The sequence below is a fragment of the Schistocerca serialis genome, chromosome 2 (genome assembly GCF_023864345.2).
Source record: "Schistocerca serialis cubense isolate TAMUIC-IGC-003099 chromosome 2, iqSchSeri2.2, whole genome shotgun sequence".
Taxonomy (NCBI): domain Eukaryota; kingdom Metazoa; phylum Arthropoda; class Insecta; order Orthoptera; family Acrididae; genus Schistocerca; species Schistocerca serialis.
Genome location: NC_064639.1, coordinates 411,824,852 through 411,848,146, shown reverse-complemented (window position 1 = coordinate 411,848,146; position 23,295 = coordinate 411,824,852). Strand labels below are relative to the sequence as shown.

The window sequence follows — 23,295 nt, the reverse complement described above, 5'->3', positions numbered from 1 at the left end:
TCACTTCATGTTAACCAACAGTTGATGTTCGTCCCGAACAACTTTGTGTTTGCCACACAATCTATAGATTTATCACGTATGCTCTTTATTCTGAACTGCATACTGTTAGTTTTCTTTATGTTCAGCATTGTATTACATACTGCCCAATTGTAAATATCCTTTGACTATTTTATTTGCTTTCTCTTATAGGAGTTCTGATGATTTATCAGTAACCATGATGATGCTCTCATTGGCAAAGAGAACTTTTTCTCTATGTTGTACATTGTTTGGAAAGTATAATATAAATGGATAGATAAAAAATCTACTCACGAAGCGGCGGCAGGGGAAAACACACACACACACACACACAAAAGGATTTAACTTTTACAAGCTTTCGGAGCCAGTAGCTACTTCTTCTGAGAGAAGAGTTGGAGGGGAAGGAAGAGTGGTGAAAGAAAAGGACTAGAGAGGTTTAGGGAAAGGGGTCAGTTCAGAAAAGAACCCTGGGTCAGGGGAGACTTACTTAATGGGATGAGAAGGAAAGACTCCTGTCCAGTAAGTCTCCCCTTACGCGGGGTTCTGGGTGACTTTTCTGAACTGAACCGCTTTCCCTAAACCTCTCCAATCCTTTTCCTTTACCCCTCTTCCTTCCCCTTACACTCTTCAGCTTGTGAAAGTTAAATCTGTGTGTGTGTGTGTGTGTGTGTGTGTGTGTGTGTGTGTGTGTTGTCAATAACTCTCTGGAAAGTGATTGACATATATTAAGAACAGAAACGGCACCTATCTTTATATATTTCTTATTTGACAGTTGTTTTAGTAAAAATTTATCATCACCCAAACACCTGAATCAGCTCCACCTTTTACACCCTGTTTTCCAAGTAAGAATGAAACCACTCATTCACTTTTCCTCTTATGTGTAGTGCTTCTAGCTTGCTTAACAGCATTTTGTGGTCAACAGCGTCAAAAGTCTTGGACAAGTGTAAGAAAACACCTGCAAACACAATCATCTCTATCAAGAGCGTCAAGTACCACTTTTGTGCACTCTGCAATGGGCAATATTGTACTTCTTCCATTTCTGAAAGCAAACTGTGCTTCATTAAAGAGGTTGTATTTACTCATGTAACTTATCAGTCTCTCTCTTCACAATTGCTTCTTTTTTTATTATTTTTATTTTATTTTATTTATTTTTTTTTTTTTTTTTTTTTTTAATGAAGACATCTGTGAAACTGGCCTGTAGTTTTCAGTGCTTTCTGCATCACCTTTCTTTAGCAAGGGCACCACTGATCCATGCTTTATGTACTCTGGGAACTCACCTGAACTAAGGATTCATTTATTATGTTTGTTAATGGGGCTTCTGTGGTATATATGCACTTCTTCAGAATAGAAACAGGAACCTTGTCTATACCTGCTGACTTCTTATTTTTTGATTGTTGTACTGTCATCCTAACTTCAAGCCCTGTTGTAGGAATCATCGTTATTGTGCTTGCTGCGTGAAAAATTGTGGGTGCTACGTGTGTTTCAGGAAGCTTTTGCTGCAGCTTCTCCACAGTACCAGAGGAATAATCATTTATAAAATTAGCCAATTCCTGAGGACTTTCTATTATTATGTCCCCATCTTTTATTTGTACGCTATTATACTTGTGTCCGAATTTTCCAGTTTCTTGTTTTACAACACCCCATACCAGTTTGCTTTTATTTTCTGCACTGTATAGTAACATGCCATTGAATGGTTTTATACCTGTGGTAGTAGTAAAGAAACTGTGGATTAGTGCAGAACTTTTGCAAAGAACTGAGAAATTTAAGTGTCTGTGAGGTCTTGCTAATATCCGCAGTTATCCACCTATTTTCCTTAGCTGTCACAGTAGAAATTGCTACTTTTGGAAATGTTACATCAAAAATTAAACAATGGAAAATCCAGGATGGAATGTAACAATATTAGAGAAGGAAAGTTGCTACTCACCATGTAGTGGAGATACTGAGTCGCAATAGGCACAACAAAAAGATTCACACAGTTATAGCTTTCGGCCATTAAGGCCTTTGTCAGCAATAGACACTATTGTGCCTATCACGACTCAGCATCTCCGCTATATGGTGAGTAGCAACTTTCCTTCTCTAACATCAAATGTTAATTTAGACAAGGTTCAGAATTTAGCATCTACACTACTTTCCATGTACACTTCATGCCAGGTTTGATTTGCCACTGCCCTAGAAAAAGTATCTCTCTTATGACATGAAAAAATCCTTTTGTAGGCCTAAAGTTTTGTAAGTTTCACTGAGCCTGCTGTTAGCTTTATTATATGACAGCAATGATCTAAAATGCCAAGACCTCTTATAAATACTTTACAGTTTTCCCTGTCAGTGTCCAAAAGTTCATGGTCTAAAATTGAAGCTGAACTTTTCGTAAACCTTGAAGCAGTGTGCTCAAAATCTTTAGGAACGTATTACTAATTACACCCTGAGCACATATTCATGTGTACGTATTATTATGCTAGTTTTGGGCACTGAGACCCTTTCCAGGGCTTCAGTTAATTTGTTGAAGAAAGTGTTCACATTACCGTCAGGTGAGCAGTAAACACATAGAGTGATTAGCTTCTTATTGATATGCAGCTTTGTTTGTACAGTGGCTGACAGTTAAAAATCTTTATATGTGCTAATTGCAATCATATCTTCTATAGCTTTAAAATGTGTGCCACCCTTTAAAGATACATAATAGCCAACCCATTAAGGTAGACCTACAGTAGCAACTTGGACATTCATATGATGATAGCACTATGTACTGCAATTCATCACCTCTACAGCAGTGTTCTGTAATGCACACTACTGTGCTGCTCGGAGACTGTAATTGAGCTGGAAGCTGGTGTACTTTATTTTTGATGTACCGCACAGTTTGGTGAATAATAAATACTTCTGAGCAACTTTCTGTGGTGCTTGCACACTCCGGTGTGGCACATTCTCTTTCCCACATACATGGTGCAGAAATATCTAAGCTGATTGAGATACTTTTAAGAGAGTGGATCCTCGTGTCATGGTTTAACCTGAAAAAAGCCTGGTTATCCTATCAATGGCAGGAGGTATTTGACCATGTGTAGCCCCTTACCTACCCACTATATTCTCACTAATCAACTCCACCAATCTCCCTTTCCCAAACCTGTTGAGGTGCAGACCATGCCTAGTGTAGCCCCATCCCGTGATAGTCCCCACCAGCACCACTGCAGTGTGGACCCCCACCAGCAGTCATCAGCACTGTCTCCAACTCTGCATTTAAATGCCTTACAGCACTGCCAAGATGAGGGTGATCATGCTACTGGGACAATGCTACCATACTCACATTGGTGCCACCAGTTAGCAAAGCTCTCTTATTCAGATGACCATCTATGTTGTATGCCCTGTTCCTGTCCAGGCTCTTTCCTGCCCCACCCAATATCACTGCCTGATCTTCGATTGTGAAATCCATACACAAAGGCCCTAACCTAAATCCTCAGTCACTTGATCCAGCTCTGCTGATAACCTGATACTCCTCCTCCAACTTCTACTATAATAGAGGGTGTACACCTCTACAATGATTGCTACCTAGCAGCAATACCTTCTTCTCCCTAACATTAGAATTATTACTAACTTTCCTAATCATGGGCAGAGTCTGCTGCATGTATCCTACCCTTACATCATCCTGAGCCTCCTCTCCCTTCAACTCTAACTGCTGAAACCCGTTGCTGGTAGCCACAACAAAATTGTCAGACCATGTCCTTCTCCTGCTAGCCCTCTTGCCAGTTGCCAGCTACTCCCCTCTCAGCACTATCTTCCCTCGTCCTTACCAACTCTCACCTAGCTTGATACAACTCTACCTGTAGAACACAGATGTTCCCTTCCTTATCCTCTATTAGTCTCATCCTGGTGGATATTTTGCAGTTCCAGGAAAGGGCCTCAGCGGTTTCCCCAAGGTCCCCACTACATCCCCCCCCCCCCTCCCCCCATGAAACCATTTACTACAGCTCCCACTTTCCAATAACAGCTCCCATAGGATCCACTCATGGTCAGATAATACATATAGCAACAACAACAAATGCTAAAACGTGAATCACTGAAGAAATATTATGAAATGTATTATGTTTATTTCACTGTTAAAAAAGCAGTCTTTGCTAATATGTTATGTTAGTTACTACTGCAAGGTCAGAAACATCAAACGGAAGGTTATTCTAAAAGATTAGATGAATGTAAACAAACGTTCATGAGAAGTCACACTTAAAAATAATTTAAACCAACTTGCGATATTTCTTAAACGTAATACAGATGCCAAAACTTCCCTTGTGTCACAGGAAACAAGGCAGTAGTTTAATGAATCATGCCAAAAGGTGTTTATAAAAATGTGCAAGAATGTACACAGCTCATTACGAGCATTGAGTTCAGTATATAAACGAAAGTCAGTCTTATACGATGATTATTGAAAATTCACTGTACAGACAAACCCACAATATAGCATGTTTTAAATATAATACAAATGGTGTTCAGAGTTTACAGTAGTAATCAAGTTGAATAATTTGAAATTTACATAATAAAATAATTCTTACTGGAAGAGTTCTTAAAAAAATTTATATTAAAATAACCAGCAGACAATGTTTTCAGTTTTTTTACTGCCAGTTAGGCCAACAGAGCTTCAATGTGATTTGTGGGTGGATTAAGATTCCTGCACTTGCCCAGTTTACACATAATTCTTATAAAGGACTTGTTAAGAAATTATGCCTATGTTCTCCATGCTTTCTGATACTACTCTAAACAAAATGTATTGATGTGTGTTTTCTTGGATGTTGTTGTTGTTGTTGTTGTTGTTGTTATTGCTGTCTTCATCTTCAGTCCAAAGACTGGTTTGATGCAGCTCTCCTCTCTAGTGTAAAGTGATATGTTAAGCAATGGCCTGTTGCATCTTTGAAAAATATCAAACTATTTGCAAATGGTACTGCAGGGCTCCATTCCTGAAGTATTTTCTCATTGCCGCTTGCCCTACCATACAATAAGAGCTATAAAAATCCACATGCTTGGAAATGTCTTTTGTTTTGGATTAAGAATCATGCAGCCCAATTGGACCACACTGAACCTAACTGGCTGTGGCCCTAAATGTCAGTATAGTATACATACAGTCCAGAATGAGCTTGAAACCCATCATGCCTAAACCTCACTGTTGTTCATGTGTTTTAAAGGTATAGTGTCCAAACTAATGGATATTGGCTTTTAAAGTCTGCGTTACTGGCTTCGCCAAACATTGCTTCATCTGTAAAGAACATGACGGACACAAATAATGAATCAAGGAGTTTACTCATTGTGTGTACCCATTAGTTAAGAGACCCTACAGATATACAAGATCCTGTAGGTACAAAGGTTACATAATTAAACATCCTCTATATGACATTGGTACTTTGCAGATAGTTGTCATTGACTTTCACTCAGGTCATAAGGCATTACTTAGTGTATGCCATTCTAATACTTTACATTATACGGACTATGGAACAACTGTGAGAGTAAAACGGGCTGAAGTGAGTCTACATAAAAGTTCCATTGCATGATCTTTCCAATTTAACTGTTGTTCAACAGCCTTTCCCAACAGCTTTATCACCATTAATCTTTCTACATCCGTGCCACACACTATTGTAAATAGATCTTCATTTGGTTTTGTTTTTCCAGTGAAATGCTTGGTATGCAATATAAAACTGGCCCAGAAAATATTTACAATAAGACTGGCTTGGGATTGACTTTTGTTAATGAGTGTCACAGAAGATTCCAAGAATGGCCATCATTGACATTGATGCAGCCCTATGCTCAACTTATCAAATTGTTAGATTCACATAGCAGCTCTGCATGAAGGATAGCAGCAATAGCGTTTTCAATATTCTATTATAGCTCATCTTGTGTATAAGGATTATATTATTTTAGTACACCTGATACCTCAGTTTGTTCCTGAGTTAAAAATCACAGAGAGGGGATGGGAACGGTTTCACTGCCTCTGCTGATTGTTGATTCCTCACCAAACGTGTCATTGTGTGTCAAGGTTGTCAAAGCAGTGTGTACTGTACTTCATCTTGCTAAGAATATCCGTTTAGTTGTTCATCTTGTGTGAGTTGATCCATGTGTGGATTAAACAGTTTCTGGACCTTCCAGTTAGCATCAACAGTTTTGTTAGGGAATCGTATTACAATGTGGATACCGGACATTATACAACAAATATCAGTCTTAAAATTGCACAATAATTTGCAATGTGCATAATAGCGCATGTTCTGTGACTTCTTATGCCCTCAAGTATGAACTACACTTTGTCTGAAGAAATGAAAAACTGAGGCTCCAAAAGTCTTAGTTGCACCTCACTCAGAAACCACAGGCAGAACTCAACACACAAGGGTTTTTCTTTTTTTTGGGGGGGAGGGGGGGTGCTTTAACTTGTACTCAATAGTAAATTTGTAAGGATACAGATGCAGTGCAGGTCCATTTTCATAATGTCTGAATTACCACTTGCAAAGTTAAATGGTTTTTAGATTTTGTTGGAATTTGTACTAGACTTTCCTTTGTTCCAGCAATGTTTTCTGGTGTTGAGATTCTTTCTGGATGATAACGATTTTTATTCTCTATAGAGCCCATTTTGTTTCTTTTTGTCACTAATTTTTGGTTTTTACCAAATCACTTTGTCAAATTTTAGCGCAAATAGTTCCACAGATGTTTTCCTTGAATTGTGCTTCACATAGCACATGACAAAGATCAAGCGTTGTTTTATTGTGAACACCATTTCGTGTTTCAACCATCTATTTCATCGACAACAATTTCCAACATTTTCTTTGATGGGCAATTCTCCTGTTCATTGACAAGGGTCAGCTCCAAATCAACCTATAAATACTTCCTGGGCCAGTTTTATTTTACCTGCCCAGTATTATTTACTTTAAGTGTCAACTAGTTTGCATTGACTCACAAATGTAGGAATTTGAGGACAGGATTGGTATAACTCCTTCATGTTGCTTTCTACTAGTTTAGTGTCTTCTTTAAACGTAATTGTGATTGTAATGTTAAATGCTTCCAATGCATATTCTGTTAGCTGATTATACGAGGGCAGTTCAATAAGTAATGCAACACTTTTTTTTTCTCGGCCAATTTTGGTTGAAAAAACCGGAAATTTCTTGTGGAATATTTTCAAACATTCCCGCTTCGTCTCGTATAGTTTCATTGACTTCCGACAGGTGGCAGCGCTGTACGGAGCTGTTAAAATGGCGTCTGTAACGGATGTGCGTTGCAAACAACGGGCAGTGATCGAGTTTCTTTTGGCGGAAAACCAGGGTATCTCAGATATTCATAGGCGCTTGCAGAATGTCTACGGTGATCTGGCAGTGGACAAAAACACGGTGAGTCATTGGGCAAAGCGTGTGCCATCATCGCCGCAAGGTCAAGCAAGACTGTCTGATCTCCCGCGTGCGGGCCGGCCGTGCACAGCTGTGACTCCTGCAATGGCGGAGAGTGCGAACACACTCGTTCGAGATGATTGACGGATCACCATCAAACAACTCAGTGCTCAACTTGACATCTCTGTTGGTAGTGCTGTCACAATTGTTCACCAGTTGGGATGTTCAAAGGTTTGTTCCCGCTGGGTCCCTCGTTGTCTAACCGAACACCATAAAGAGCAAAGGAGAACCATCTGTGCAGAATTGCTTGCTCGTCATGTGGCTGAGGGTGACAATTTCTTGTCAAAGATTGTTACAGGCGATGAAACATGGGTTCATCACGTCGAACCTGAAACAAAACGGCAATCAATGGAGTGGCGCCACACCCACTCCCTTACCAAGAAAAAGTTTAAAGCCATACCCTCAGCTGGTAAAGTCATGGTTACAGTCTTCTGGGATGCTGAAGGGGTTATTCTGTTCGATGTCCTTCCCCATGGTCAAACGATCAACTCTGAAGTGTATTGTGCTACTCTTCAGAAATTGAAGAAACGACTTCAGCGTGTTCGTAGGCACAAAAATCTGAACAAACTTCTCCTTCTTCATGACAACACAAGACCTCACACAAGTCTTCGCACCCGAGAGGAGCTCACAAAACTTCAGTGGACTGTTCTTCCTCATGCACCCTACAGCCCCGATCTCGCACCGTTGGATTTCCATATGTTTGGCCCAATGAAGGACGCAATCCGTGGGAGGCACTACGCGGATGATGAAGAAGTTATTGATGCAGTACGACGTTGGCTCCGACATCAACCAGTGGAATGGTACCGTGCAGGCATACAGGCCCTCATTTCAAGGTGGCGTAAGGCCGTAGCATTGAATGGAGATTACGTTGAAAAATAGTGTAGTGTAGCTAAAAGATTGGGGAATAACCTGGTGCATTTCAATGCTGCATAAAACAACCCCTGTTTCAGAAAAAAATGTGTTGCATTACTTATTGAACTGCCCTCGTATGTCCCAAACCAGTACTTGACCTGGATTACTGCCATTTGGATATTTAAGTGAACTGCTGCTTGCACTCAAAGCTTCAGTTTGATACAGGATTCTCACTATGTCTTCCAAACTTGGCAGAGGATCCTCAACCATGCTATTTTAACAGAAATTCTCAGAAAATGGATGTAGCTGGGAATGTGACGGCTCCACATTACTGGCACTGAATTCATAAAATAATGTTTCTCAATATTCGTCAGAAAGGTAGCTTAGAAAGATAACCTAAGAAAGACTTTGCTGCCATTGCTTGGTTCATATAAGCAACTGTGATTTCAACAGAGTGATACTGTGAAAGCTATTCTACAAACATTCCATAATAAATCATTCATGATACAAAGATTTTTCAAGTAAATGGTGTCAGGGAGTTAAAATTTCTTAACTTGAAGTAATGGGACATTTTTAAATGCACTGCATGTACTTGTATTAAATAAAAAAAGGTAAGTGTTCCCTCTGATCTTGTCATGAAATGTGAAAACATTCTTTGTAAGTATTGGTGGTGTACTTTAACTCAAGATTGTAAAATATTTGCTTTCTTGTGTAATATATTAAGAGAATAAAAATTATTGAATTATGTTTTCAGAATAAACTTAGCTTGAAAGAACAGTTACCAAAATATTTGGGTGGAGATGTGAAGCTTCTGACAACCCCATGTGTGATTTTGGAAACAGAGAGACTTGGTAAGAAATACAGACTGATCATAATGATATTTTCATTAATATATTAATGTTCTAGCTCAGTCAGTGATGATGAAACATGTGCTGAGACTCATTTCATGCACAACATATCATACAGATGATGCAAAACAAAAATAATTCAACATAACTATAATAGACAAACTGAGACTCAACCTCGCAAACCAGATCGTTCAGCAGATTGAACAGTGTAAATAATTGCACAGTTCTCCTGATATATATCCCTCATATGAACAACTGGGAGCCACTTTAGTCAGCCACATGTTTCGCTCACACACATGACACTTACAGTAATCACTGGTCACAACTAACTTATGGACTGACCTGACAGTGGACTGCAAATCTTCCATTTATCACCATAACATGCAGCCGGTGAACTTGACTGATAGCCACTGGGCAAGCACATAGACAAAGTAAGCCAGGCCAGAGTACAAACACATTTAGTGAGAATACAAACTTGCACCACATTCTCACACCAGCATGAATCACATCACCCACTACAAGCCCAGTATAAAATACAAACACAGCATAAACTAACATTAATACCCCCCGACCCCCCAAACAAAACAAACTAATGCTCTACACTTACAACAAGGTCATCCGCCACAACACTACTACACCACAGCTAAAAGTGGGCAGGCGGTGCCAAAGACTTGTGCTGATCTGTCATACTTATCCTTTGTATGTATCAGAAGGAAAAGTCACACATAAATGATGGTTTGAGAAAATATTGAAACATGTAGTATTAATGCACTTCTTTTTTATATTTGTACCAAGGGTATAGAAGTGGAGGAAATAACTTACACACAAGATATGAAATTGGAAGAGTTAGCATCACTTCAGTCATGTACTCTAGGCAATAAGAACAATGGAAACTTTATTTCATGGTTCGTGTCAATCATCTATAAATTAAAACTGATGTACATGTATATCAGATGTTTAAATTTTTCTCCAAAGTACTATGGATGGAATGTTTGAAGGGCTAGGAACTGCTCTATGGCTGCTTTTTTCACAAATTACTAAATGTGTATCATAAAAAGTGATGGATAGCTGCATGCATTTTTTAAAATGAAAATTGGCTTATCCACTGTTTCCCAAAGCTTTTCATTATATTGTGACTTACTGAGCTAAGAAGGGAAAAACAAGGGTAGCTAAAGATTGACCTCAGTATTAAATTTTCAAAGTGAATATGAAAAGTTAATATGCTTGTTGTGCGTGCGGCCGGGGCGGGTGGGGGGGATGTTAAATAACAGATAACAGTTTGTTCTGAAGTTTGCAATGATACTTAAAGGCATTCACACCAACGCTTATGTTAATTGCAGTGTGCTGAAAGAATGGTCTGAATGACTTAGAACTTGAAGGATGTGAAGCACATTATATCAACAATACGTGATTAAAATGGTAGAAATGCTGTGACATGGTCCAGTGGTGTCCTCTCTTGTGAGACCAGAAAAAGTCAGTGTCATGTCAAGCTCAATTCATGAAGAGCCTTCAAATGAAACTGAAACATGAAAGTGAGTGTCAGTATCATTCTTCAACATCAAAAGATAAAGTTTCAGTATGTGAGTGAGTTCAGTGGGAGCAAAACAGTCGACCTTTGGGATAACATTTCAACTCATACAGGGCTTGCTGCCATGATAGTGATACATTTGTGGTGCCAGTGGATAGGAGGAGGTCACACTCTGCAACAAGAAGACAGTGGACAATGGAATTTGATCATAAATTGGGAAGACTGCATGCCATCAAGTTGGCTTCCTTAGTGTAGAAATTACAAATGTCTAAGAATGAAATGACTTGCTGATAGGTGGCAAGCTGGATTGGGTTTTTCCTCGCCCCCCCTTCCCCTCCCCAATACCCCTCTGTTCTCTCGTTTGTTCTCCTCCTTCCCCTCACCTCTCCCAAGTAAAACGTAATCCGCACTTCAGCCTGTCATTCAGTGATTGTTAACACTATTGTGGTGACTAGAATATGGCAGATTATGTTGATGAGCTGTATGGAAGACAAGTTGGAATGCTTGTGGATACAACATGCAAACCCTGCTACCACATATGGGGGATAATCTGAACAGCAGCAGCTACATCAGAGTCAGAGGTACTCCCATCAGTCAGCAACTAAAAATTCAGTTGTGTGGTGAGGAATTTTCGAAGGCTTTTCAAAGAATGATGGTTGCCTCTTTATCTGTGGCCTGCAGGATCACCTATCTTGCACTCCAACTCTCTGTCCTCTCCCCCTTCCCCATCACTTCCTAGGAGGACATCATTTCATTTTCTATCAATTATGTGCCGAGCTTGTGCCTGTGAGCGACTGCTTCATTTCTTCTTACCCTACACTGCAATTCCTTGCCACCGCCTCCTCCTCCTCCTCCCCCCCCCCCCCTTATCTCTCTTACTGGGTACACTTTCCATCTGACTCATAAACAATGTTGGATTCTGTGATGCAGACTGAACTAACCCAAGGATACTGATTTTTGTTGCTCTTCCACTCTCTTATTTTATATCTGATCTTGGTTTTTGACTAATCAAGTGCAGTCTCCATTAGTCAGTTTTCACTTGTACTTTTGAAAATTTTCTCAGTAGTGCAGGCTGTGCAGGGGAGGTTGCTCAATGTGACATGCATCCCAGCAGATGTGCACATGTAATACACGAAAAGTGCCCCGAACACTACATTGTAGCCAACTCGTGGGAAGTCGTCAAGTACCTGCATAGCTGTAGCTGTCGACTATGTGGGGATCACACTGTTGATTGCCTGTGCTGTCTCTCTCCCGTGAATGCCTGGGACGTGAGGACTCCAGGCAGTGATTACTCAGTCAGGTAGCCAGAGCTGTGGTGGGAATGTGCCTTTGGGGAGAGCCTCTGATTGCAGTGGGTGGCACCAAGCTGGACAGCTCACAAAGAAGAGATCTGAATTATCCCAACCTGGTGGTTGCCTTAACAGCACAGAATGAAATTGGTTTAACAACCCAGGAGAAAATTATGCGTTACAATTCTTGGTTTGGTCCAGAATAGATGGTAAATACTTCTTGAATGAAAAACCATTGTGATTTGTAAAATAATGAGTTGTTCATGTGATGTCAAACCATATACACTGCTTATGGACTGTTTTAAATGCACACAATTTGGACACTTGTCATCATGCTGTACAAATGAGTCAGTCTGTGGGACAGTGGTCAACTATTACACGAGATCATTCTGTTTGGAAAATCATTGATTTCTGTTAACTGTGACAAAGAGAATTCTGCGCATTCTCCAACTTGCCATGTCTTTAAATTAGAATGCAAACTACAGTAACATAAAACACTCGAGCAACTAACTTCCGTTGAGGCTCAGAAGAAATATGAAAGCACACATTCTGTACAATTGATGACAAATTTCATGCAAGTAATAACCAAGGTCCCACTTACAGCAAAAAATAGTGCTCACTCTCTCACCTTAACTCTAGTTTCAGATAGCCTCCCAAGCATGTCCCATCAGGAAAAAGAGGATGACCTTTCTCCTATTATCTCTTCTCTTACTGGGCAGAGCATGTCCTTCTTGGGGAGAGGAGGTTTCCTCTCAGATCTGACAAACCACCATTACAACAATAGGTAGTAGCTGAAGGAGGTGTGAGAAATAGACCATAGGATGGTCAGATGGTCTAGTCATCTTCAGTCCCAGAAACCCACCCAGGCATTTTCCAGCTAAGGAGAAGAAGAGAGAGAGAGAAATAATGCAAATTGAGAGCAATTCCCCACAACAGATGGTCACATTTAATTATCAAGTAATGGAAAATCCTGGATGGAATATGACAGTGTTATGAAAAGGATAAATTGACACTCACCTTAGAGTCACATGTAGGTACAACAAAAAGACTGTCAGAAAGTAAGCTTTCAGCCAACAAGGCCTTCATAGACAATATATCTACACACACACACACACACACACACACACACACACACACACACACACACACACACACACATGACCGCAGCGTGGCCTCAGGAGCCAGAGACTGTGGTCTCAAGCGTATGTGAGTTGCATTTGCATATGTGTGTTTTTGTGTGTATGTCATCTATTTCTGATGAAGGCATTGTTGACTGAAAGCTTACTTTCTGACTGGCTTTTTGTTGTGCCTATCTACGACTCGGTGTCTCCGGTATGTGCTGAGTAGCAACTGTCATTTTCATAATATTGTCATTAACCATCACTTAAATTTTCAACATTACACTCAGTCCCCATGAAAACACATGTAACAGTTATGCACTGGAGGTGCAGTGGTACTTACGCCACTTCACTGAGCTAAAACAAGTAATCGCACATCACCCAGAGGCTAGTATAGCCCTACAGGAAACATGCTTCCCAGCAGAACCCTCTCCTATTCGTAGTCGTTACAAAAATTGAGCTGACAGCGGGAGGGTATAAGGTAAGGTTTGTATGTTTTTACACAATTTCAGTTTAGTGAATAGATTCCACTCATTACTTCACTGGAAATGGTATCTGTAGGTATACAGGCATCCATTGACCTTTCATTCTGTAATATTTGCCTGCTTCCAGATTGAGAGGTCACACACCAGCTGACTGCTGATTTGATCTTACAACTACCTCCATCCTTATCCATCTTAGGGACTTTCAGTGCTTACTTTCCTTTGTGGGATCTGTTCCGAAATCTCTCAGTGGGGCAATATAAATAGGACAGCTATTCTCGAGTTTTAATATTTGTTGCTTAAACTCCTCTCATTTCAGCCCAGTGTATGATACCTTTTTGGCTATTGATCTATCAGTTGTAGCTACATCTTTTTCCTGTCCAGTTAATGAAAGGTGCATAATGATTTATGTGATTGTAGCCACTTCTCAATCATTCTTTCTTTACCCCACTGACACCCATCAGAGCATCTTGTACTCAGTAATTTAAAGAATGCCAGCTGGCATAGCATCACCATTTCTTTATATACTGAATTGTCCTCCTAAGGATGAGTGAAGTTATTCTGTAACATACCTCCAGTGCAACATTATAGGGTGGAGAAAATGAAAGTGGCCCGAGGAACAGAGCTCCAGGTATAAAGAAACACAGCAGAGGATAGGAAGTACAGTACTAACTGGGCTATAGTAGATGTTGAAATTGACCACCATTCACCCCTTGGCACTTTTGGGCTCTGGTCAGCAAGTTGCTGAAGGCAAATCGAAGCTGGACTCGTGGAGCTACTGCAGTCTCATTGGAAATATTCTGCTGCCGTTCTTGAAGATTATGAGGGTTGTTGCGGTATACCTTAGACTCGAGGGCTCCCCACACAAAGTAATCACACATTGACAGATCAGATGACTGGAGTGCCCAACTCTGGCCGTGACCAGACTGAACTCTGCTAACAACTCTGTCAGATGTGAAATTAGTGCAGATGTGCTCCAGGATTCAGCTGGCTGTATGGGCACTTGTTCCATCCTGTTGGAAGTAACTGTAGGGCTTTTCCTCCTCTGTTAGTGCTGCCACAAATGATTTCAAAGTGTTGGCAGTGTAACACACTGAAGTCAGCATCTAATGAAAGAAGATGGGACCAGTAATGCAGCATGCAGACACTGCACACCAAGTCCCAACTGTCTGATCACACAGTGGTGTTTCGTGGAGGGTATGTGGATTCTTCACTGCCCAGAATCTGTGATTCTGTGAGTTGACATAATTCCTCAGGTGAGACTGGGCTTCATCAGACATTAAGAACAGATCCAGATCCAAACCATTCATTGTTATCTCAATGAATAACCACTCACAAATCTAGATGCACTTAGAAGCATCTGTTAGTTTTAATGCATGAACAACAGACAGTCAGTAGGAGTGCATATGCAGGTCCAAGTGCAGCATTTCTCTGCATGATTAATGTGATATCCGGTCTTTTGTGACAGGTGTCAGGTTGATTTTGTAGGACTCTGAAGAATTTTCTGGCTAACTGCAGCCACATTTTCTGGCGTGTGTTCACGTTTCTGAATGTTTTTTGACTTATTCAAAACAGATCCTGTCCGACACCATTTTAGGACTAAGTATTGCATAGCATTCTTTGCTGGCACTTTGACACTATTAAACTCCTCAGCAAACAACTGACCACGCCATCTTTGCTGTCACTTAACCACAACGAACACCCGCTGCTCCGCAGTGAATACTGCTGTCCCCGTTTTACTGCTCCACTCATACTGACACAACCCACACAATACTCTGAGCCGCTGTGGATCATGTGGCAGGCATACGCTTTGTGTGCATGTCACGGGGAGTGGTTATATGCGTCCATTCACATCCAGTCTTATCCACTCGACCGCGCCACTTTTATTTGCCCAATCCTGTACTATCAGTAGTCACTCTCTACTTTGGACACATCACAGGAAAACTGTACTATTCAGGAAACACGAAATGACTGTAGATATTAAAAATTGCAGAGGGTCACTCAGCAAAATTAACAAGGGATACACTTCCCATCTTCAAAAGGCTCTGAGCCCACGACTACTATCTGATTAAAAAAAAAAAAACAAAAGGAGAAGTGTTGAGGCAGATTTGTGACCTTTATTGGGACACTCCTCTCATGTTTGGGACAAACTATAGTGCATTTATGGGTACCAGTCATCCTCTAGCATCCTGGATGTCTACCAGGATGGTTTGATTCAGTCTGAAGCTGCCATCATTGCTGAACAGTTAACAGCACACTTCAACCATGCCTCAGCATCTGTAAATTACCCTCCTACCTTCTACCTCCATAAAGGATGAGGGAGAGTGTCTATTTATCCTTTGATTCTCAGTCGTCAGACTCGTACAGTTATCTTAAAACACGTGGAAATTACCCAGTGCCAACAATATAGTCCCAGTTTATGATTGTGTACGCAACAAGATGCTGCGCCATTTACCACTAGAATACAATAAGTCACATTCTTACACTCTGAACTGCATTTGCCATGAGGATGAGCAATTTACACTACCACAATACGAGACATGAAAGTTATTTCCATGTATTTTCTCATTGTGTGTAATTTATGGTGGACTTCTGTGTACAGTAATGGTCTTCAACAACCTCTCATCTGACACACAGCAAGAACGTAAGAACGTGGGAATCCCTGTAAATTCAAAAGAAAATTGAAAACCTACCTTATTACCTGCTACTATAAATTAATTTCTTCTCCACATAGATTAGCCTTTTAAACCTATTCTTTGTTCACAAATTCACTATAAGTTATTTCATTTGCTAAATTCAAAAATTTAACATCCAATTTAACAGCTTGTTTTAAACAGGCCTATGTTTGTAAAGTACACAGATAATTATTGTTTTATCATAAAATATCTGCGAGACCGTGTAGATATCAAGTTGGCATTAGGGGAAAAAACAGCTACTTAATTTAACCTATGAAATAGCAGCTCATAGCAAAGTAGCACCTTTCTGATATTCTAGTATGTTAAACTCAGTTTTAGTAGCAGTAAATAGTTTATAGCTGTTTAACAATACATAATTATTAATGCAATATCCAAGAACAGTTGCTTCACTAAAATGTACACCCTGACTCATTCTGCACCCCTGATTTTTTTTCCTCGGTGGAACTTGGAGTTAATATCTTAATTATAAGGGGCATTCAAATGAAACCTGATCACTGGTCTGTGAAGTGGCTTGATAACGCTGGGCATTGATGGTGGTTCTCCATTCCAGGAACTCGACAAGCAGTGGACCCATGAGGTCAGAAAAAAGAAGTAAATCATGACCTTACCAGAACTGGTGTGCACGGCCTTTGATTTCTTTGGAGGTGGTGAAGTCACATATTTCCACAGCTTGCTCTGACGCTTGCTTTCCAGTTCAAAATGGTGACACCATGTTTCGTCACCTGTGACAATACATGACAGAAAGCCATATTCCTCCTCGTGATAACATTGCAGATGACTCAAAGACAGGGCTACTCGAGTATTGTGCTGTTCAGCGGTTGGCTGGTGGGAACCCACTGCGCACAGATTTTTCAAAAGTTCAAGTGTTGATGCATTATAGTGTGGGCAGTGCCCACGCTAGTGCCCAGTAACCAGTGGATCTCGTCCACGATGATTCTGCAGTTGTCCAAAACTAAAGCAGTCACTACTGCAACCATTTCTGGTGTGATGAGACGATGAGCCTGTTCAGGGCTGGCATCGTCTTCCAGTGACTCAAATCCCTCAAGGAATCGTTTGTACCATTCCACAACAGTTGAACAACTCAGACTGTACTCACCATACACACCCTTCATCTGTCGATACATTTCACAGCCTCCATCTCCCTCCGCCGCCAAAAATCGAATAACTCCTCATTGTTCCTGCTTACTCGCCTGCATGTTCGGTAGTGGACAATAACTTGTGTGACCACCTTCTCTTCGGTGTGAAATCACACTGTTGCTATCCAGCATCAAATGGTGCGCACGCGTCAGTCTCTCTACCAATAGATGGCGCCACCATACTCGCAGTTACGTGGTGCCACCTTACTTGTAAGGCAAAGGTAAACGCATTGACCAGGTTTCATTTGAATGAACCTCATAGAATACAAGTATGATCCAGTGACACTATTCAGTAACTCACTCATTAAACACATTTACTCTCTGTAATGTATATGTGTAGTATATGTTTTGTTTTTATTTTTGTGTGCTCACTTTATTAGAAATATTATAAGATATTTGCTGATTAAACTAGATAGATGATTTTATTGCCGTCTTCACCCTACAACACAGAGCACAGATATATTTTATTCACTCTCCCAGATAACTGACATTTTGCTTTTTATTCTGGTTGCCAACCCTTAAACACGTACAGCCAACACTATTTTTCGCCAGCTCTTCAGTACTTTCAACAACCCCAATTAACAAACAATGTTTGCTTTTAGTAAATCTAAGTCATGAGTTTTACATTCTTAGTTACTCACACAGTAAACAGTTATCACTTTTTTGTCACCAACATGCACGGATAGAAAAAATCATCATACTAAAATAAGAGAAATCAGATCTTGTACAGAAAGATTTAAGTGTTCATTTTTGTGTTCATGTTTCCCAACCACTGTTAGAGAATGGAAGGCTACAGGAATAGTCTGATGGTGGTTGAAGAACCTTCTACCAGGCACTTAAGTATGAACTGCAAAGTAGTCATGTAGATGTAGCTCACTTAATATTTTTCTACAAAGTACTTGTGGTAATTGTTTCATAATAGAATATCTAAATTTCTCAAACTTTGACCTTAGCAGAACTTTGGTAAGTGTGTCTGCCAGTTGTTCTTCTCTATTGTGGTACTTTTATATCAAACAAATCTTCTCTGTATTGTTCACTAACATAGCGAAATTTCAAATCTATTTGTTTGCTTCATCTAACTGTCGTGATTTAATCATTTGCATATACCTTTGACTGTCTACATGAAGAACGGTCTTCACTTCTAACCTGGATAGCTCTTGTAGGAGGTTTTTGATGAGTTTTATTTCTTTGATGGGTTCTGCTGCTGCAGTGAATTCTGCTTCTGTTGATGTAGCTGTTACATTTTGTTTCTTGGAACACCTACTGATGGGAGTATCATTATAAAGAGTAATGTGTGCACTTGTGCTCTTCCTGCTTCGTAAGTCTTGTGCATAATCAGCATCACAATAGACATTTAGAGGAATATTATCATCTTCTTTGGCTTCTTTCTTCATGTAAAAAAGGCTATAATCGTCAATCTTTTGTAGTTATGGTATGTCAGAATTCTTTTGACATAGAAGCTACCCTTATTGACTGTGAATCCAAGATCTGGTTTCGTTTTACATGACAAATACAGAAGACTTCCTATGGCTTCTTTCTCTTGAGTTTCTTTACTTGTCTTTCCCTGTATAACTCAAGGAGTCTTTATGGCCATGCAGTCAATTCCATAGCCTTGCAGTCACTTGTATTGTATTTTTTCAGTACTTTCTTCAAATTCTGTTCTTGATATAGAAACATTCCATCATCTGTCTTCATTATTTGTATCCCTGTGTACATGGGTCTTCTACCCCGAGCATTTCAGAATCCTTCTGAAGTTTGTTTAGTTTATTTCCAGTTTTCTCCAAGTTTTTTTTCTGTTATGATTCCATCATGAATATGTATAGCCATGTACATTTCTTCAGGTACATCTTTAAATATCCACTAATCTGACTTCAACTGAATAAAGTCCATCTGTTTGTAGAGAACCTGTCAGAGTTTTATTCCATCTGGATGAACTTTAAGTCAATACAGAGTTTTCTTCAAAACAATTTTTCAGCTTCTTTGTATCCTTTAGGTATCTTCGTGAAAATCTCTTCATCCAGTTTCCTATAGAGAAAGGCTCTTTTTACAACAAACACTCTTCCATGGAAACTTTTCTCTGCTGCCGGAGCAAATAACTGTCTTGGTGGACAGATATCCGCTACTGGACTGAATAATTGCTTGAAATCCATATCCTTCTTTTGTTGACAACCTCAGCTAACCAGCTTGGTACTATAACAACCATCATATTTGACTACAATGGTCAATTTCCTTACCAAGATATCTTCCCATACTGCCTCATTGGTATTCACCAACTTGTATGTGTCATTCTGTTCAACTGATCCCTTTTCTTCTTCTATTGTTTGCGCCATTTTTCTTTATCTGAATCATTAATACATTCTTCATATTTTAAAGGTTTCTTCAAATTTGTTTTATTCCTAAAATCATAGTTCCTTCTTTCTTCATTGTTTCTTCTTCCTCCTTTGTTTTCTTCTCCACTTGAATGTCATTTGCTTCATTGTTAGTGTCATTTGATACACCAGTAATGAGATTTTTTTTCTGTACCATTTCTATTATCACTTTCAGTTCAAATTAATATCTCTTTAACACAACAGCATTACTTCTTTTTGGATCAAACAGTCTGTAGCCATTTTAAACATAACCAACAAAAATATATCGATTACTTATTTCATCTAGTTTCTTCAAGTGATCTAGATTTTTGACAAAAACTCATGATCCAAAAGTTGTAAGTCTTGAAAGACCTAGTCTTCTCCCGAACCACTTTTCTGCTGGTGTAGCACTTTGAGTGATAGTTGAGCTCCTATTGATTAAATATGTAGCTGTGAGTACTGCTTCTGCCGACAGCTCCATCTTAAGTTTGCTATCAAAGATCATAGCTCATGCCTTGTTAATTATTGTCAGATTTAGGGTTTTCCATTGTGTTGAGGGCTATAAGAAATGCTGTAGTCTAGCACAGTTCCCTTTCCTTCTCACCAATTCATAAACAGGTGTATTCATCACTTTTGTCATGTCTTCTTTTTGACACTCGCATAACAAACTGATTTTTGCTTTCTAATATATATTTTCTTATGACTCTTGCACCCTGTGACTTAAATCTTAACAGATAGGTTACACAAAAATTATTGAAATTGTCTAATACTGCCATGTAGTGATGGTATAATTGAATTTTTTAGGGGCTCTCTGTATCTCCACAGGTGTCAATATGTATTATTTCAAAGGTCTTGTGGCTCATACTGTCGTGTGAAATGAGTTTCTCGTTATCTTAGCTCTCACACAAGCTTTATACAATTTTTCTGCTGAGCATAAACAATTACGAATTCCATCACACGTTCCCTTGGTCTTTGAAGTACAACTTATGCCTGGGTGACTTAGCTTCTTGTGCCATTCTTGTTTTTCTTCTTCTGTAAGTAGTGTCTGTATTCCTGGCTTAATTATCACTTCTCACAAACCATTTGTTTTCTTCTCTCCTCTTAAAATATGCATTTTATCTTTATAGATTTGGACAGAATGTTTACTAAACACAACTGTGCAATTTTTTTTTCCCCAATGATAACATTCACAGATATCAGATACATATTCAGTTCAGGAATATACATAACATCCTTGAGAATATATTTTTCGCCCACAAAGCTTACTGTTCCACAATTTTCTTTGATCTTCCTTGTTTGACAACTTTCATAATACTGTCATAGTATTTCACATTTGTTGACTTGTCCAGTTCATTACACATGTGTCCTGTACATGAACTATCTACACCCATGACCATTTCTTCTTTCTCATTAGCTTCTTCTGGAATATTTTCTGTGTTGTATTCATATGCAATGAGTTAATTGTCTTCTTTCCTTCATTGATAATTTCTTTCTTGTTCTTGTTAGTGATGACTTCTATCTTCTTCTCTACAGCAGTGGCTTCTTTCTAGTTTCCTCGAGTGATGTGTTCTTTCCTATTTTCTTCAATGACTGGAGCATCTTTGATGTCTTCTAATTGGGGGGTCGGGGGGGGGAAGGCAAATTTTTGTGTTGTCATTGTTTGTAAAATAACGTTCTTCTTCTTTATGGTTTGTCTTTTTGGAGCGAGGACAGTGTGTGTAAGGTCTCAGTTTTAGTTCTTGAAGTTTATTCTTTCTTCTCTGTGATTATTTTTCTTGTGCACAGAACAGTGTCCTTTCTTCTTAGGCTTCTTGCATTGTCTTGCAAAATGTCCATGTCCACTACAGTTGTTACAAATTAGATCCTTCCTTTTATTTATTTTTAAACGAACATGAAAGGCAATACTCTCTTCTTGGTTGTTAATTTTTGAGTATTCCTCTTCTGTTATGAGCCTTGTAGTTAAGTTTTCCTTAGTCTTCTCATTACTGAATAATGAATCCCATGCTGAAGCTTGGCACCAGCTCCCATCAGAGCACAGTAGTAGCCACAGTATCTCATTTTAATAACTGCATAGTGTGTATTTCCACCATTTGTATCGCAAGACACACTTGTTTTCATACGAGAAGTCAGTTACAATTGCAAAACTCATTAGTTGGATAGTAACCACCATTTGCAGCACCAGCATCAGTGTGTTTGTACCCACATTTTCACACTTCAATAACTGTCTAGTATATAGTTCCACTGTCTTTAATATGGTTAGGAACTGAGATTGCGGGATTCTGACATGAACTGAGTTGGTGACCGTTCACTCACATCTGGCTTCAGTCATGCAACTTGAGACTGCTGCCAATAGACATTGGGGGCTGGATGTGGATTTTTGGAGTATGTCCAGCATGACCGTCATGTGCCCCAATCAGTCTACTACTGTGACTGCCCCGTTTACTGCCAGCATCAAGGGTGACCTCTCACCTGTGGTCAAGTAGGAGCTAATTTCAAGGTGTAGCAGGCAGTGAAAGACTTTCTGGGAGAACAATCAAAAGACCTCCCTGGCTCATCTGACAGACAGGTTTCAGGCACTATTTACAGCCGACAATGATCGTGAAACAGGTGTAATCACTTACACTCTTCCAATGGCTTCTTGGCCCGCAATATCTGGGCATTCATAGAGGGTGTGATTACTGGTAGCTACGAGCTCCAATGTCAGGTGTGTAATGGGGCCTCTTAGAAACATGGCCACCAAGGAGTGTGCATTGTCTGTACATACTGGGAGGAGTTATTCCAGATGTGGAATGAGTGGTTCAGGATGCCTTGAAGAACACAGGCTGTAGCCAGCTGCAGATGATGGCTCATGTTGGTATTAACAATGTGAATCACTTTGAATCAGAAGAGATTCTCTTTGATTTCAGGTTGCTATCTGAAGTGGTAAAGACTGCTGGTATTGCTTCTGATATGAAAGCAAAGCTTACCATCTATAGCATCTTCGACAGAACTGACTCTGGACCTTTGGTACACAGCTGAGTGGAGGGTCTGAATCAGAGGCTTAGATGGTTCCATGACTGTGTAGGTTGCAGATTTCTCAACTTGTACCATAAGGTGGTGGGGTTGTGTGTTCCACTTAATAGGTCAGCTACATGGATAGTGTGGTGTATGTGGAATGTACTGGGCAATTTTTTAGATTAGAGGGTCTCAGGAAAGTACAGAAAGGTCTTCAGCCTCAAAGGTTGTAAGATGAATACCGGAAAAGGATAGACATAACAACAATCTGTATTGTTGTTATAAATTGTCATAATAGTTTTGAGAAAGAACGACAGCCCCAAGAACAAGTACAAAGCACTGAAGCTCAAATTTTTGTAGGTACCAAAAGCTGGTTGAAGCCAGACATAAGTTCAGTCAAAATTTTTACAAAGGGCTTAACAGTGTTGAGGAAAGATAGATTAAATAAACTTGGTGGCGGCATATTTGCCACTATTAAAAATAGTTTATTTTGTAGCAAAAGTAGATAGTTCCTGTCAGTTTGTTTGGATAGAGGTTATACTTGACAACTGGAATAAATTAATAATTTGCTCCTTTTACTGCCCCATGACTCAGA

General features: G+C 39.6%; 1 protein-coding gene across 1 annotated transcript in view; it reads left to right on the top strand.

Annotated features, from left to right (window-relative positions):
* LOC126457251 (rRNA-processing protein UTP23 homolog) overlaps positions 1–23,295 on the top strand; it is a 57,346-nt gene that overhangs the window by 6,635 nt on the left and 27,416 nt on the right. The window contains exon 2 of the mRNA XM_050093408.1: positions 9,016–9,112. Coding sequence (XP_049949365.1) covers positions 9,016–9,112 — 97 coding nt within the window. The remainder of the gene's footprint in view (positions 1–9,015; positions 9,113–23,295) is intronic.